Below are 14,959 nucleotides of genomic sequence, written 5' to 3'. Positions count from 1 at the left end.
CCCCCGCTCCGCCACGCCTCCCCCCGCCCCCTGGATCTTTTCACCCGAGTACTGAAGTACTCGAAAATCGCGGTGCTCGATCGAGTAATTACTCGAAACGAGTATATTCGCTCATCTCTATTAATCACACATCTGACTATAATCCTACATAATCCCCAACTAGAAGAATTGAAGGAAAGTGCAGTCACACCAATGATTGATTTGATTTACTTCTCTTTTGGTCATTCACTTCGCATTTTGTTAATTGTCAAAAATAAACTATTAACTATTAAAACATTCTTACTTTGCAACATTTTTTCCACACCTGCCTAAAGCTTTTGCACAGTACTGTACTTTAGGAGTATTTCCTGTGGTGTATGCTGAATTTTGAAGCCCAAACATTGCATACAGTATGGTGTAAATCCTAAGAAAAATAGTCCATACACACTGTAAGAGCATGGTGAGTGGGTGAAATGAAGAGGCGGAGTCTTCTTGTAGCATGTAATCAAATCAATCAGTTCCTTATGATTAGAGATCAGTGAACTTTACAAAAGTTTACTTCAACTTCTTTGCCAACTCCATGTGTCAAAACTTTTTGTTCAAATCAAGCAGGAAGTTTAGAAAAACCCTTAAAACTAGTATTGAACACTGTCTAACTGCTCTGAAATGGTTATGGTGGTGGTGGTCCTTGCAGCGCTGGGGTCCTAGGTTCAAATCTTACCAAGGGCAACATCTGCATGGACTTTGTAAGATTTGAACCTAGGACCCCAGCGCTGTAAGGCAACAGTACTGTGTAACCAGGCAGCTTCTTCCTTCTCCAGAGAAGAAGCACAAAGAGAACATACAAACTCCATGCAGATGTTGTTCTGGTCAGATTTGAACATAGGCTGAAGCTAACCACCTGAGGCTTGGGTTCTTTCCGTATCGAACTTTTAACAAAGTTTGACCCAAAACAGGGTGCTATTGGTTCAGTTTGCTCCACACTTTGTGATATTTTCCGTCTCTAACGGCTACGTGATTTCTGACTCGGGAGTCAAGCATCCTTGTACTGTCCCAGGGAACGGGACAGGGACATCAGAAGAAAGGACCTGTAACAATATATGGAATGATGTTTCTCTTAGGTGCTGATACCATCAATGACAAATGTATTTAGTACCGGAATGATCTTCTTAGTTAAAAGCTGGTCTTAACTTACAACAGTATCTGGTCATTGACCTGCATAATTTATTGGCATAGCCAGTACTAAATGCCTTCTGTCATTTAAGAGGCTCGCATTAATATTATGTCAAAGTACAAGAATAGAAAACAAGAAAATCAAGGTATGGACACTTGTCTGCCACCTTTCATGGCACTGTGACAGCATGGGGCAAGTCTGCTGATGAATGACTTATCTAAAACTATATTCTTGCATGTCCTCCCAGTATAAATACCATGGGGAATGTCATTGTGCAAGTTGTCCTGGGGGAAATGCCATTTAAGCTATGCACTAGTTGCTAATATTATGTTATACTGTGCTGCACCCTTCACTATCTATGCTAGAACACCAAGATAATGGTACAGCTCTGTACTACTATCAGTAGGGTACTGTGATAGCGAATAACCAGGATAGAGGTCAGTTGTCTGGAACATGTGGATATCTGGGTGCGACACCAGACTGCTCCAGTAACGGAGGAGAAGCGCACATATATTGAGACCATTTAGGTGGAAGAAAGTTGGTTGGCAGCTCTCAGTCTGAGTGAGAGCTGCAAGAGATAAGCGGCAGGTCCATGGAGAGAAGTCATATCAGAGGAGTACCGGAGACCCAGACGGCACGAAAACTGCTGTGTCTGTGTGTAGGGCATGGTGCCAGCTGCCAATTGCAAAGAAAGTAAGGTCAATTAGAGATTATCGATAATTGGTTGAGTAGTGACTTGCTAGCTAAGCACTGGAGACTGGTTCAATTGTGAGTGGATTAACATCCCCCGTGCTGCAAGCAAAGACCCCTGGCAAGTAGCATCATGGTATCATTATTGTTTAGTTGAATTGGATTTTTTGCAACTGCCAAGAGTTCATGCCTCCCAGTAGTGAAACTGCCAGGCATTGTATTTAAAAAACTGTAACCAACAAGAACTGTGCCTTAAAGTGTAATCACTAAGGGTGGTTTAAAAAAAAAGATAGAATAGATCAGCAGTACCCAATGGAAATATATCTCAACAGGAAAATATAGGTGCCTGTTAAACCATGACTGCAACATACAGTAGAAGCAGAAACCAAAAAGTCTGACATTGACTTGAAGGAATGCTGCCTTCCAATAGGTGGCGCTGCACCCGTTTTGTTCCATCTTCCCATTTGCATATGAGTCGAGAGGGGTATCATCACTACTAGGGAGAGCACATAGAAGGTGAGTGAGGAGACGTATAAGGCCATTCATGGTCCTCTGGGAAATATATGCAAATAAGGAAGATGGAAGAATACCTCTGCAGCGTCACCTATTGGATGGCAGCATTCCTGCAAATCAATGTCTGACCCTTTAGAGATGTCTATGTAACAATGATTGTGAATTGATAGTTACATACACATAATGATAGCTTAGTATATTTTCCAAGTAATGTTTGCCCACAGCACTTTTTAACTAAAGACGGCAAAAACAGAAACAAAAACAAACAAATAAATAATGAATTATGCAGTAAAATAATGTGTAAATCCAGCCTAAAAATGGACGGAATTATCAAGACTAACACCATAATAATAAAAATATAAAATATATTATAATTTTACACATTTTCATAATATTTTACATTGTTTTAACTTTGTTGAACAATATGCGATGTTCTTCGCCGAAGTTAAAAGAACCAGCTTGATTGCAGCGCCGTTTCACTCTGAGATAAAGCTTTGCGCCGCATCCTCAGCTCCAGGCACTCCATCGTAGGGAAAGAAGTCAACTGCTCAAACTTGTTGCCGAAAAGGCTTGTGGAGTTGTATAGCCACTGTAGATCTCCTGCGCCGTAGACACACACTTGTCTGATGTAACGACCTGGAACAGAGGAATGCAGGACTAATAAAGCAAAATGTAAAGCTTACAGAACTATCAATATTCGCTAGGACCCCATGACCACTAGTATGGGGCCTTGTAGACTTCAGAGCTCTGAGGCTCTCATCCATGTGGGTAAGGTACTGAGTCTGTAAGCCAGATGGAATGCCACGACCAATAGGGGGTTCTGGTGAAGCAGGCTTACTGCAGAATAGGTTTTATACATTGTATCTCCCAGGCCATCAAACCACAAGGAGCCTGGCTTCTACATTTGGAATACAGACAGTTAGGCCTCATGTCCATGGGCAAATTCGGATTTTAAATCCGCAGCATTTCTCCCGCACACAGATCCGCGCCCCATAGGGATGCATTAGACACCCGCAGGTAGTTAAATACCTGCGGATGTCATTTTTCCCTGCAGGCGCAGGTCCCACGTGCAGGAAAAAATCCGGACATGCTCCATTTAGGTGCGGGTCTCCTGCGGGGATGGCTCCCACAGGTTTCTATTGAAGCCTATGGAAGCCGTCAGGATCCGCGGGAGACCCGCACCTGAATTAAACTCACCTGCTCCGGGCGATGCAGGTCTTCCTTCCCTCGCGGCCGGAAACTTCTTTCTTCAGCCCGGTGGATGTGCCCAGCGCATACGCGCGGCACGCAGCCGACGTGCTGAGCACATCCGTCGGGCCGAAGAAAGAAGATCCGGCCGCGACGGAAGGAAGACATGCACGGACCGCCGCGGGTAAGTTTATTCTGATTTTTTAGCATCATGTCCGTGGGGCAGGGGGGACCCGCTACGGATTCTCCATGGGCCTGATTTTCCCTGTGGACATGAGGCCTTAAACATGGGTACAATACTTTCATTTGACCAAGTCCTAAAGGGTCCTTTCACACCGGCAGAATATTTCTGCGTTCCGCAGCTAAAAACACTGAAAATTCTGTATCAAAATCTGGTAATGGGAGCGCAAATCCACAGCAGCAGATTTAGGAAGGCTTCACATAACCATATGCACAAAAACATTCACCGCTGCGTAACGTATTTGTGCATGAACGAGTTTAGATGAGCTACACGTGTCCTGGCATCGAACTGTACTGTATGCTCACGCAGGCCCGTTTACACGCATGTGTGACACACAATTGCCATGGATTAAAAGAATATTAGCCTAATGAGGTCCAGATGTGTTCTTTTTTTTGTGGTCTTGCGCAGGGTTTCACGCATCCCCTTGCATATTTGCGCACCTCCCATAAACTTCTATTTAGGTCTTTGATGCGTAAAATGATAGAGCAGGTCCAACTTTTTTCCGCCCATGCGTGATACGTGTGCAAAAACGTTCATAAGAATGAGCCTATTGAAATCAATGGGTTCTATTCCCTGTGTTGTGTGCGTCAGACTTTGCATGCAAACACGGTCATGTGGAACCGCCCTTAACTGCAATATTTTTAGCTGTAGAATGCGGAAATATTCCGCCCGTGTGAAAGAACCCTGAGGGGATGGAAGAAGAAATGCAGGCCTGACATCTTCTGTCAAGTGGTTGAAATTATTTTCAGCCGTTTCCTAGTTATAAATTCTTCTTGGAAAGATGAATCAGACGGGCCAATATTACAGGGGCATATCAGTCGGGGTGTTTACTATAAATTACCACATTATGGAGCTCTCTAACGCCTGGGGGACGCGGCCCTTTCCACCCTCCCATAATTGGTTTTTCCCCCCTCTTTTAATAAATCATAACTCTTTTATTTATCCATTGACGCAGCTGTATGAGGGCTTGTTGTTTTTTGTTGGACGAGTTGTAGTTTTCAATGGTGCTATTTAATGTACCATATAATGTACTGAAAAATTGTAAGTTGAGTAAAATGAAAAAAAAAAAAATTCCGCCATCGTTGGGTTTCTTTTGTTTCTACGACTTATACACTCCAACAAAAATGACATGATAATTTTATTCTGTGGGTCAGCATGATTACTACAATACCAAATTTATAAAGTGTTTTTTTGTTGTACTATTTTTATTTTTTTAAAGTTATTTTATTTTTTTAAATTATTTTCTGCCGCCATCTTCTGACAGCCATAACTTATTTATTTTTTTCATCAACATAGTTGTGCAAGGGCTCATTTTTTTGCAGGACATCCTGTATTTTCTATTGCTATCATTTTGGAATACGTACTTTGTTTACTGCATTTTTTCTTGGAGACAGGGTGACCAAAAAAGCGCAATTCTGCTGTTCTTATTTTTTATTCTAAATATGGTAATAGAGTTTTTTCTTACTTTTATTACCTTTTATTTTTTTTAATTAGTAACATTTTTTAAAATGTATTTTTATTTTTTTTGAGTCCCCAGAGGGGACTAAATCACTCCTGCAGTATAATGTAATACCATAGCATTACATTAAGGCTGATTTAGACACAACGATTCTCGCTCAAAAATCGCTCAAACCTGTCCTTTGAGCAATAATCGTTGTGTGCAACTGCACTGATATCTTGCAGTTTTCGTTAACCAGTCGCTGATCGTTCTCTTTCAGCCTGCTGAAGGACAACGATCAGCCTTATCAGGAATTCACAGCGGGACACAGTTGATACTATTGTTTCAACTATATCCCGCTCCGTGAATACAGCTGGCGTATGAAGAATACAGCGCTCCAGTTGTGTTCTGCATACCCAGCTCGGAGCGCTCAGCTGTGTAACAGCCGGACGCTCTGAAAACAGCTTGATGCAGAAGACAAGCACCCTTGCTTGTCTTCTGCATACCCTGCTTGGAGCGCTCAGCTGTATAACAGCTGTGCGCTCCATGAACACAGCTGGGGTATGGAGAACACAGCGGTCCAGTTGTGTTCTTCATACCGTGCTCGGAGCGCTCAGCTGTATAACAGCTGAGCACTCCGAGCAGAGAACAGCTAAATGCAGAAGACAAGCGGACCTGCTTGTCTTCTGCATACCGTGCTCGGAGCTCAAAGTTATCGCTCAACGTTTGAGCGATCGCCTTGCCCTGTAAATGCACACAACAACTATCGCTCAAAAGTTGCTCAAAAGACATCTTTTGAGCGATAACCATTGTGTCTAAACCAGGCTTTATACAGCGATCTGACAGTCAATCTATCTAGCCACCCCACAGGCATCGCTTCATAGGTAATCTGCGGTGGTAGCCCTGGCGTTATTCAGAAGACCCTCGGCTGCTATGACAACCACACGGCAAGCCACGCTTTCATCAGTCGGTTGAGGCACTTAAATGCTGCTGTCAGAATTGATGGTGGCATTAAAAGGGTTAACAGCTCCGATGAGCTGCGTGGCTTATTGCAGCTGTTGCAGCGGGTGTTGGCTGTAAGAAACAGTCAGCACCTGCATTGTATGGAGCGGGATCTTCTTCTATACATTACCCTGAAGCTGCAAGATGCAACTGTATGTCCTGCAGTGTTCAGGAGTTAAAGGGGTGGATTCACAAAAAGTATTATTTAAGGCTTAAACAGATGAAACTCACGCCCGCAAAACCTGACAAAGCGAACCCATTGATTTCAAAGCATGCCGGCTTGGCGGATGCCAAAAGGACGCTCTACATCGTAGATATAAGGTCCCATGGATAAATCCACGGACACGCCGGTATGTAGAAAATGAGATGTGAACAGAAATGCTACATTTAGAACCCCAATGGAGCAATCATTATGGCAGCAGTCGGACTCCGCCGTGTTGTTGTATCTGTTATAAAAGAATAATGTCACTTTGTAAGGACTTGTGCGGAGAGCGGTGTATCATGTAATGGAAGACAGTTGTCTGTCAGCATTGTGAGACTTTAGTTTGACATGTTATAAAGAAGCCTCCTTTCCACCACGTGGATCCGCTAGATCCGGTTCTGCTATGTGTATCATGTGTCTCGTTATCTTTGACTTTCATAGTACAGTCAAAACAATGAAATCATGTTACCATGGCAACCATCGTGACTCCTGTCATCACTCCACTTTATCGCTCGGAGATTACCTTCCCATTTAGCATCTGGCATGGACCCTGGAAAATCTGTTGGAAAAGGAAAAAAAACATTTTCTCAGGAAGAGTATATCAGCGGTGCCTGTCAATGAGATAGATTCAAAAAGGAGTTGGCTTTTTCCTAACAGAAAGTATTACAATTGATAGAAAATAAAACAGCTTTTCCGGAAAAATAGTTTTCAATTAATGCACATTTGTACATTTAGTATAAGAGCTAAAGTATGTGTGAACCTCTTTAGGAGACGGCCATTTTTTTTTTCATTTTTATATTCTCCTCTCCATTAAGCAAAAAAATTCATAACTTTTTTTTTCTTTGATGTAGCTGTCTGATGGCTTGTTTTTTGTGGGAGGACTTGTATTTTGCAGTTCTAGTATTTAATGTGCCATGTAGTTTAGTGGAAAACTTTTTAATAATTCTAAGTGGAATGAAATGAAAATAAAAAGGCATTTTGGGGGGTCTTGCTGTTCTATGATGCAGAAAAATGACATGACTTTATTCCGTGGATCAGTACATTTATGATGATACCGAATGTCTATAGTTTATTTTCCATTGTAGTACTTCAGCCAATCACAATCCCCAGCTGCTGATAGCTGAGAGCTACAGAGCCGGAGACAATGGCAGAAGTCAACGCTGAGCCCTGGCAGCTGTCAATGGCTTTTCAGGGAAGGGCTTCATAAACCCTTCCCTGTAAAGCCAATTAAAAGTAGTGTAAAAAAAATGTACTTACCTGTCAGCCGCTGCTGTGTCCCCCGCGGGGATGAAGAATACATCTGCTGCATGTGGCAGATGTTTCCTTCATCCCCGCTAGTTAAAAGAATTCCCTGCTGCTACATCTGCCACATCTGTGGCAGATGCAGCAGAGGAATTCTTTAATTCTCTACCGCAGCTGTCACACATTTCAGCTGCGGTAGAGGATTCTGCTGATGGCAATTGATTTCAGGGAAGGGCTTTGAATATAAGTCCTTCCTTGAAAATCAATTAAAAGTGGTTTAAAAAACAAAAAAATAGATACTCACCTCCCTTCAGCTGTTGGGGCTCAGCGGTGTCTTCTCCTGCTGTCCCCTGCACTGTGGTGCTGATCTATCAGCAAGCGGGGATTTAAAATCCCCCCCTGCTAAAAGAGCTGAATGTGATTGGCTGAGGTGCTCAGCCAATCACTGGCAGCTCTCCCCTGTCATTCATTTGGGGAGAGCTGCCTGTGATTGGCTGAGCACCTCACATTCAGCTCTTTTAGCAGGTGGGGATTTTAAATCCCCGCTTACTGATAGATCAGCACCACAGTGCTGGGGACAGCACAGCTGTCACTGTGGCTGTGCTGCGGATCTGCAGGAAAGCATGGGATTTGAAAACAAAAAAGTGAGCACTGCGCATGCACCGGGCCCGGTGCTCCCGGATGCATCCACCGTGTTGAAGAAAGAATATCCGTCCAGCTCTGAGGAGATCCGCACTGGACCTGGAGAGGTGAGAAGCATTCCTTTCCTCTCCATGGCCGTGGGCACACACGGATACCACTGCGGGAGGCCATAGAGAAATAAGTAGTGAATAGAAACACCAACTTTCAATGTGTCTTTATAAGCAGATATATAGTATAAAAAGCATACATCACAATAAAAACAAATAAAACTGAAAAAAATAAATGTAGTAAAAGACGATGTGTTTAGTGGAAATAAAAACAATTGATACAAAATGTAAACAACAAAAATTAAAAGCAGTTCATGATCAGGAGAAACTCTGAATGAAGATAAAATGGAATAACTGTGGAATCCACGCAGTAAACAAAAACTACAAAAGTAAATAAATGTCCAAAAGACCCTTAGGGCTCATGCCCATGAATATCGCAGCGGAGTTCGTCCCCCACCAAGGACCCCATACTCACCTCCCGGATCCAATGCGCAGTACAGTGCATGACGCGGCTGGCAGTGGGCAGGGTCACTTATTCACAGTGCAGCGGAAGTATAGCGTGACGGCTGGCTTCCATTGACCATAATGGAAGCCGGCCGCGCATATACCCGTGGCAAATAGAACATGCCGTGGGTTATTTCATGCTGCGGAATTCCGCATGAGGAACATTCAGCTATTAGATTCAATAGAACTTAATAACTGCGGTGTAACTGTGCGCATTTCCAGAAATCCGGCCGTGGGTATTAGCCCTTATACTGCATGTACAGCGGCCTCCCAGAAAGATAATATGGTCTCTTCAAGGTCCAGACTAATAGAAAATAGAGCATTGAAGTAACTGGCAGCATATAATGATGCAGTAAAATGCTGTTTATTGCTCCATCACCACAGAAGCAACGTTTTGGCCAAAATGGCCTTCTTCAACAAACAGCATTTTACTGCATCGTTATATGCTGCCAGTTACTTCAATGCTCTATGATCTACATTTTGGAGTTTTCCTGGTTTGAACTCCTTCTACTGGCTATTGCATGTTTTCAGCCTGACCCGAGGTAGGAGGACATTGGTGCTGCTGGTAGGACATTCTTTATTCTGGACTAATAGAAAATATTGATTCAAAACGCTTCCAAACAATAGTCTGTAAAGACAGAACATGAGGACGCTGAAGCTGTTTACCTCCACCTTCTTTAACATAAAGTTATAGCATATCTAAGATGTTTACAATGTGGTGGATTTAGATACAACAGCTAAGCTCGATTATACGCCTAAATAATGCTGTCACCATAAATTGTAGTCAGATACCAGTTCTACACAGTAATAGTTATAACAATGCAGTTACCTCCAGTGATCACAGGTGACATCTCATTTTCATCTATTTTTCCTTTTCTTTTCTATCTGGGCTCAGACCACCATGACAACGTCTTCCAGCCACAACTAATTTCTGCTCACTTTCCCCATCCTGCCACTACTCTTAGTGCCCTCATAGTATTACTTCCCCATAGTCCCCCACAAAGTAACAGTCTCCTCACAGTGACAACCAAAAGAAACAATGCCTCCTTTGTGCCCCCAAAGAGTAATTTTCCTTTTTTGCCTCCCTCACAAGGCAATAATTTCCACTCAGTTGCTTCCCAAAAATAATAATGACCCCACAAAATAATCATAGTCCTTCTGTGGCCTCCCCACAAAGTAATGCTACCACCTCTGTGCCCCCTATAAAGTAACTGTAGTTGTTATTTGCAAGGTGTGCTTGAGCCCACCTTGCAGCCTGCCTATCCTCACTGGTCTGCTGCACATACATACCAGCACCTCTGGCTAGAGGATGCTGGTTTCCCTTCACTCTAGGGATGCGGTAATAAGACTGATGGGGAAAGAATTGGTAAGTATTGATTTTTTTTCTAATGATAAAACCCTTTTCGTGTGTGACTTTGGATTCAGGATTTTTGGAAGAATCACTTGCATTTACTAACTGCATATGTAGTTTCATTTTTTGCACATGATATTACTTTTATCTAATCTATCTATATGATCCCCATTTAGAATGTGCTCCATGATTGACAATACCATCAAGTGTTCTAGAGTGGCCCAAAAAACTCAACTTCCAACTACAAAGCAAGGCACCCTCTAATTGTTCTCCTTTTAACCAACCTGTATTTGGGGCAGTTTCAGGTTCTTATGTCTACGACAAGGTTGTGCTAAAAGATCATGAATTTTCAGACTTTTTACGAACAACGAAGAAGTAAAACAACTTTTGCTTCAAGTCGTGGAAGCAAATCACAAGGCTGTTCCAACACAGATGACCAAGAAGTCTGCTGTCCAGTCCTTAAGCACTGACTGACAAGTATTTGTGTCGTAAGTTTGACTATTTTCATATATTTGGAGGTATTTTTGTAGGAACAGCACAAATCTGTAGATTGTCAGGATAAATGCCATTGCCAATGCTTAACCCTTTCCAATCCACTGTCTGACATCTAAAGACATTCTGATTGCAGGCTGTACAGCTCTGGTGTCGGAAGTCGTCCGGCAGGGTATTCTTACTGAATGTTACTGGCCGCTCTGTTGTCAGGAGCCTCTCCAGCATGTCCCATACTGCAGTACTGGCTCTAGCCAGGGGATGGCTCTATTGTATAATGGCAGAAACAGAAAGCCCCCCCTAGGAAACCCTGAATCCAAAATTGGATTTCAAAGGGTTAATGTTTTAAAGTATCATGGTTGTTTTGCAAAAGCAAATAGTTAATATAAATGCTCTAGCTTGTGTAATTGGAAATCTTGCGCATAAGCGCCATTTCTCATAAAATACATCAGTTTTGAGCTCCATCTTGCAGTTGGAATTTAAAGCTAAAACTTTACCCGCACATTACTATTAGCAGATGGAACACATTGGGCTGGTGTCTTGCTGTATAGCTGCCACCTTATTTTTTGCTGTATCTCAATGGGCCACCCTAGTGTACATCTTGTACCATGTAGGCAGTCCTTGAACAGCTGTTGGAGGGTGCATACTGCTGTAGGAGATGTGAGCGTGTTGCACATTTGGAAGCCCAGATCCTGAATATGAATAAGCAGCTTGCAGCACCGAGATTTATATGAAAAGGAGTTTGCTGCTTACTGAGAAGGCACTCAATGGGGTAGATGTGGGGGTGGATAATAGTTTAGGAGTGCAGGATGACCAGGCAGCTAGGTGGGTCACAGTTAGGCCGCCTGCACACGAGCGGGTCGGATCCGGCAGCGAGAATTCTCGCCGCGGGACCCGACCCGAGAGCCTGCAGGGACGAGCGCGTACTCTCCCGCGCCTGGCGGCCCCAGCTCTTTCATGTGCCGGCTGCGGCGCAGCCGGTGCATGCGCAGACCGGAGCCGGCGGCCGGGTGAGTGCGTGCCCCGCACAAAAATAGGACATGTCGCGGTTTGTTTGCCGCGCGAGATTTCGCGCGGCCAAACCGCGGCCGTCTGCATAGGAGTGCGTATTGTAATGCACTCCTATGCAAACTTTCAGTGGCGGAAATCCCGCGGGAAATCCCGCGGCGGGATTTCCGCCCGTGTGCAGGCGGCCTTAGGAGGGGTAGAGGGAAGAGATCCGGGGAGGCTAGTCCTGAATTAGCACATCCCAACAAGTTTGCAAATTTGGCAATGCTGCAGCATGATATGCCCTCTGACCACCAGGGGGATGTCTGCTCCAGTAAATAGGGGAATAGGAGCGCTGGGCAGGCTAGACAGGTCCTGGTAGTGGGAGACTCAATTATTAGAGGATCAGAAAGGGCAATCTGCCGCAAAGCCCTTACAGAGCTCCATCAATGGAAAAATAGAAAAGTTTGGGGACTTTTAATTCAACAATGAAGAAAAAATAATTTCCAAAAAGATTTTTATTGTGCAAATGTGGAAAAACCTAAAAAATTTACAATTATTTTAGTATCGCTGTAATCGTATCGACCCGTAGAAAAAAAATGTATCATGTAATTTTGCTGCTTCACACAAGCGTGTTTTTGTGCGTACACAGGTGCATACATAAGTGCACACCCATCTATGTGCATAAACACGTGTGAATGCAGGTACGTGCATGTCCATTAATGGAGCCGCGACAGCTGCCGGCGGCTCCATTGAAGACAATGGTCTGGCGGCACACCGTAATCGTTTTTCAGGGAAGGGCTTTACATATAAGCTCTTCCCTGAAAAAACTGAATTTTAGTGTAAAAAAAAACAACAGCAAAAAAAATCTGTCTGCCGCCGCCGTGTCCCCGCCGGGATGAAGAACACATCTGCTGCATACGGCATATGTGTCCTTCATCCCCGTGAGGAAAAAGAATTCCCTGCTGCACCTGCCACATCTGTGACAGATGCAGCAAAGGAATTCTTGATCCCTGCGGGGAATAAAGGATTCTCTACCACAGCTGTCACAGATGACAGCTGCAGTAGGGGATCCAGCTGCCGGCATCCTGTAATTGTTTTTCACGGAAGGGCTTTAAATATAAGCCCTTACCTGAAAAACAAAGAAAAGTGGTGTTAAAAAAAAACAAACAACAAAACATATGCACCTTCCTTCAGCTGCCGGGCCTCAGCTGCATCCTACAGCGCTGTCCCCGACTCTTCTAAACAGTTCTTTAAAATCCCTGCCTGCTGAAAGAACTGTTTGGGATTGGCTGAGGCGCTCAGCCAATCACAGACAACAGCTTCTGATTATAGTTATGGGATGAAGGGGTTTCTTTTAAGAAGCTGGACTTATTGGATATTTTGTATTTGGATTTATGGTTGGAAGACTATGGATTCCGCAGCAAATATTTTCCATAGTATGTTATGGAAAAGCGTTTTTTCTTGCCCTCAACTGGAAATCAATTGCAATTTTCCGTTTGCGGGGAAAGAATTGCAGCATGCTCTATTTTTAGGTGGAATCCGTGCAGACGGCTTTCATTGAAGTCAGTGGAAGCTGTCCGACCCGCGGCCTTTCTGCAATCATCATTGCGGAAAGGTCGCGGGATCTGCGTTATTGCCTAGTGATGGCACAGCATATCTGCACTGTGCATGTGAGCCGGCGTGATGGCCGGCACATCCACAGTACAGAATATGAAGAATCTGGACAGGTACGCCGGGTCACCGGCCGCACACATTGTCGGATTCTGCTGCGGAATTCCACATGCAGAATCGGACTTGGTCATGTGCAGCCAGCCGTACAGCCTGCTTGAGCATCTGAGAATGAACCAAAGGGTATTTGGGGGGCGTTCAATATATATATATATATATATATATATATATATATATATATATATATATATATAAATTTGTATGTTTTATGGAGACCGCAGAGCCACGATCTGCAGAGAGGAAGATCAATTGCTAGTGCTTCTTTTTACAACGCCCATGTGCTACAGCTCGTGTAACTGGAAGGCGGTTAAGGGAATACCAAAATAGAGACTCTGGGACTCTTCAGCGACAAACTGTAAGTGAGATCTGCTCCGATCCAGATCACAAGTATGCACACTAGTCCAGACTCACAACAGGTCTATTGTGTAGGGTCAAACACTGCAATGATTTTTAATTAAAGAGACAAGTATTCCCTGGTTACGAACAGAGACGTGCACTGGATCGGGAGAGGTGAGAAAATATCTTTTAATGCCTATTTCTGCGGGCAAGCACAGATTCCATTGCAGGATTCAGCAGTGGAATTTGTGCATGCCCGTGTGAGTGAAGCCTTAAAGGAGTTGTCTAACTTATTCAAATTTTTATCTAAACAGGCTCCTCCTGTGTAAAAAAACAATCAAGCTGATTCCAGCTGTGATCCAGACCTCTGCTGTGTGTATTGTTTACAGGCTGTAGCAGCATGTGTACAGAACATCACAGGCTGCTGCAGCCAATGACACAGCCCAGCAATTAAATGATGAGATCTGAAATTGGCTGCTGCAGCCTGTAAACAGTGTGTCACAGGGGAGACTGGGAAGAGCAGTGCTGGACACTGTGCGGTGCCTGCTTTATTGCCAAGAGACTGTCAGTATCTATTAAAGGGGTTGTCCCGCGAAAGCAAGTGGGGTTATACACTTCTGTATGGCCATATTAATGCACTTTGTAATGTACATCGTGCATTAATTATGAGCCATACAGAAGTTATCAGAAGTTATTCACTTACCTGTTCCGTTGCTGGCGTCCTCGTCTCCATGGTGCCGTCTAATTTTCAGCATCTAATCGCCGGATTAGACGCGCTTGCGCAGTCCTGTCTTCTTCTTTTCTGAATGGGGCCGCTCGTGCCGGAGAGCGGCTCCTTGTAGCTCCGCCCCGTCACGTGCCGATTCCAGCCAATCAGGAGGCTGGAATCGGCAATGGACCGCACAGAAGACCTGCGGTCCACCGAGGGAGAAGATCCCGGCGGCCATCTTCACCAGGTAAGTAAGAAGTCACCGGAGCGCGGGGATTCAAGTAAGCACTATCCCGTTTTCTTTTTTAACCCCTGCATCGGGTTTGTCTCGCGCCAAACGGGGGGGCTATTGAAAAAAAAAAAAAAACGTTTCGGCGCGGGGCAACCCCTTTAACAGGGGATGTGTAGTTACAAAAGTCCATTGATCATTAAAAGACTTGATAAAGAGATCTACTTGATAAAAAAACTCAGTAAGGTCGCCTGCACACGAACTG

At 44.0% G+C, this 14,959-nt stretch overlaps 1 protein-coding gene across 3 annotated transcripts in view; it reads right to left on the bottom strand.

Moving 5' to 3' along the window:
• Positions 1–218: 218 nt before the first annotated feature.
• The window catches only part of GCNT2 (glucosaminyl (N-acetyl) transferase 2 (I blood group)), a 31,573-nt gene continuing 16,832 nt past the window's right edge, over positions 219–14,959 (bottom strand). For 2 of the 3 annotated variants that reach the window (XM_066579349.1, XM_066579352.1), the window contains 2 exons: positions 6,897–6,986; positions 2,702–2,992 (listed from right to left, as the gene is read on the bottom strand). In XM_066579349.1, coding sequence (XP_066435446.1) covers positions 2,802–2,992; positions 6,897–6,986 — 281 coding nt within the window. In that variant the 3' untranslated portion in view covers positions 2,702–2,801. Of the gene's footprint in view, positions 1,829–2,701; positions 2,993–6,896; positions 6,987–14,959 lie in introns of those variants that run through there. The other variant, XM_066579351.1, reaches the window with a different exon arrangement.

This window comes from Eleutherodactylus coqui, chromosome 9 (genome assembly GCF_035609145.1).
Source record: "Eleutherodactylus coqui strain aEleCoq1 chromosome 9, aEleCoq1.hap1, whole genome shotgun sequence".
Taxonomy (NCBI): domain Eukaryota; kingdom Metazoa; phylum Chordata; class Amphibia; order Anura; family Eleutherodactylidae; genus Eleutherodactylus; species Eleutherodactylus coqui.
Note: the sequence above shows the minus strand (reverse complement) of the source record. Positions and strands in the feature narration are given on the sequence as shown.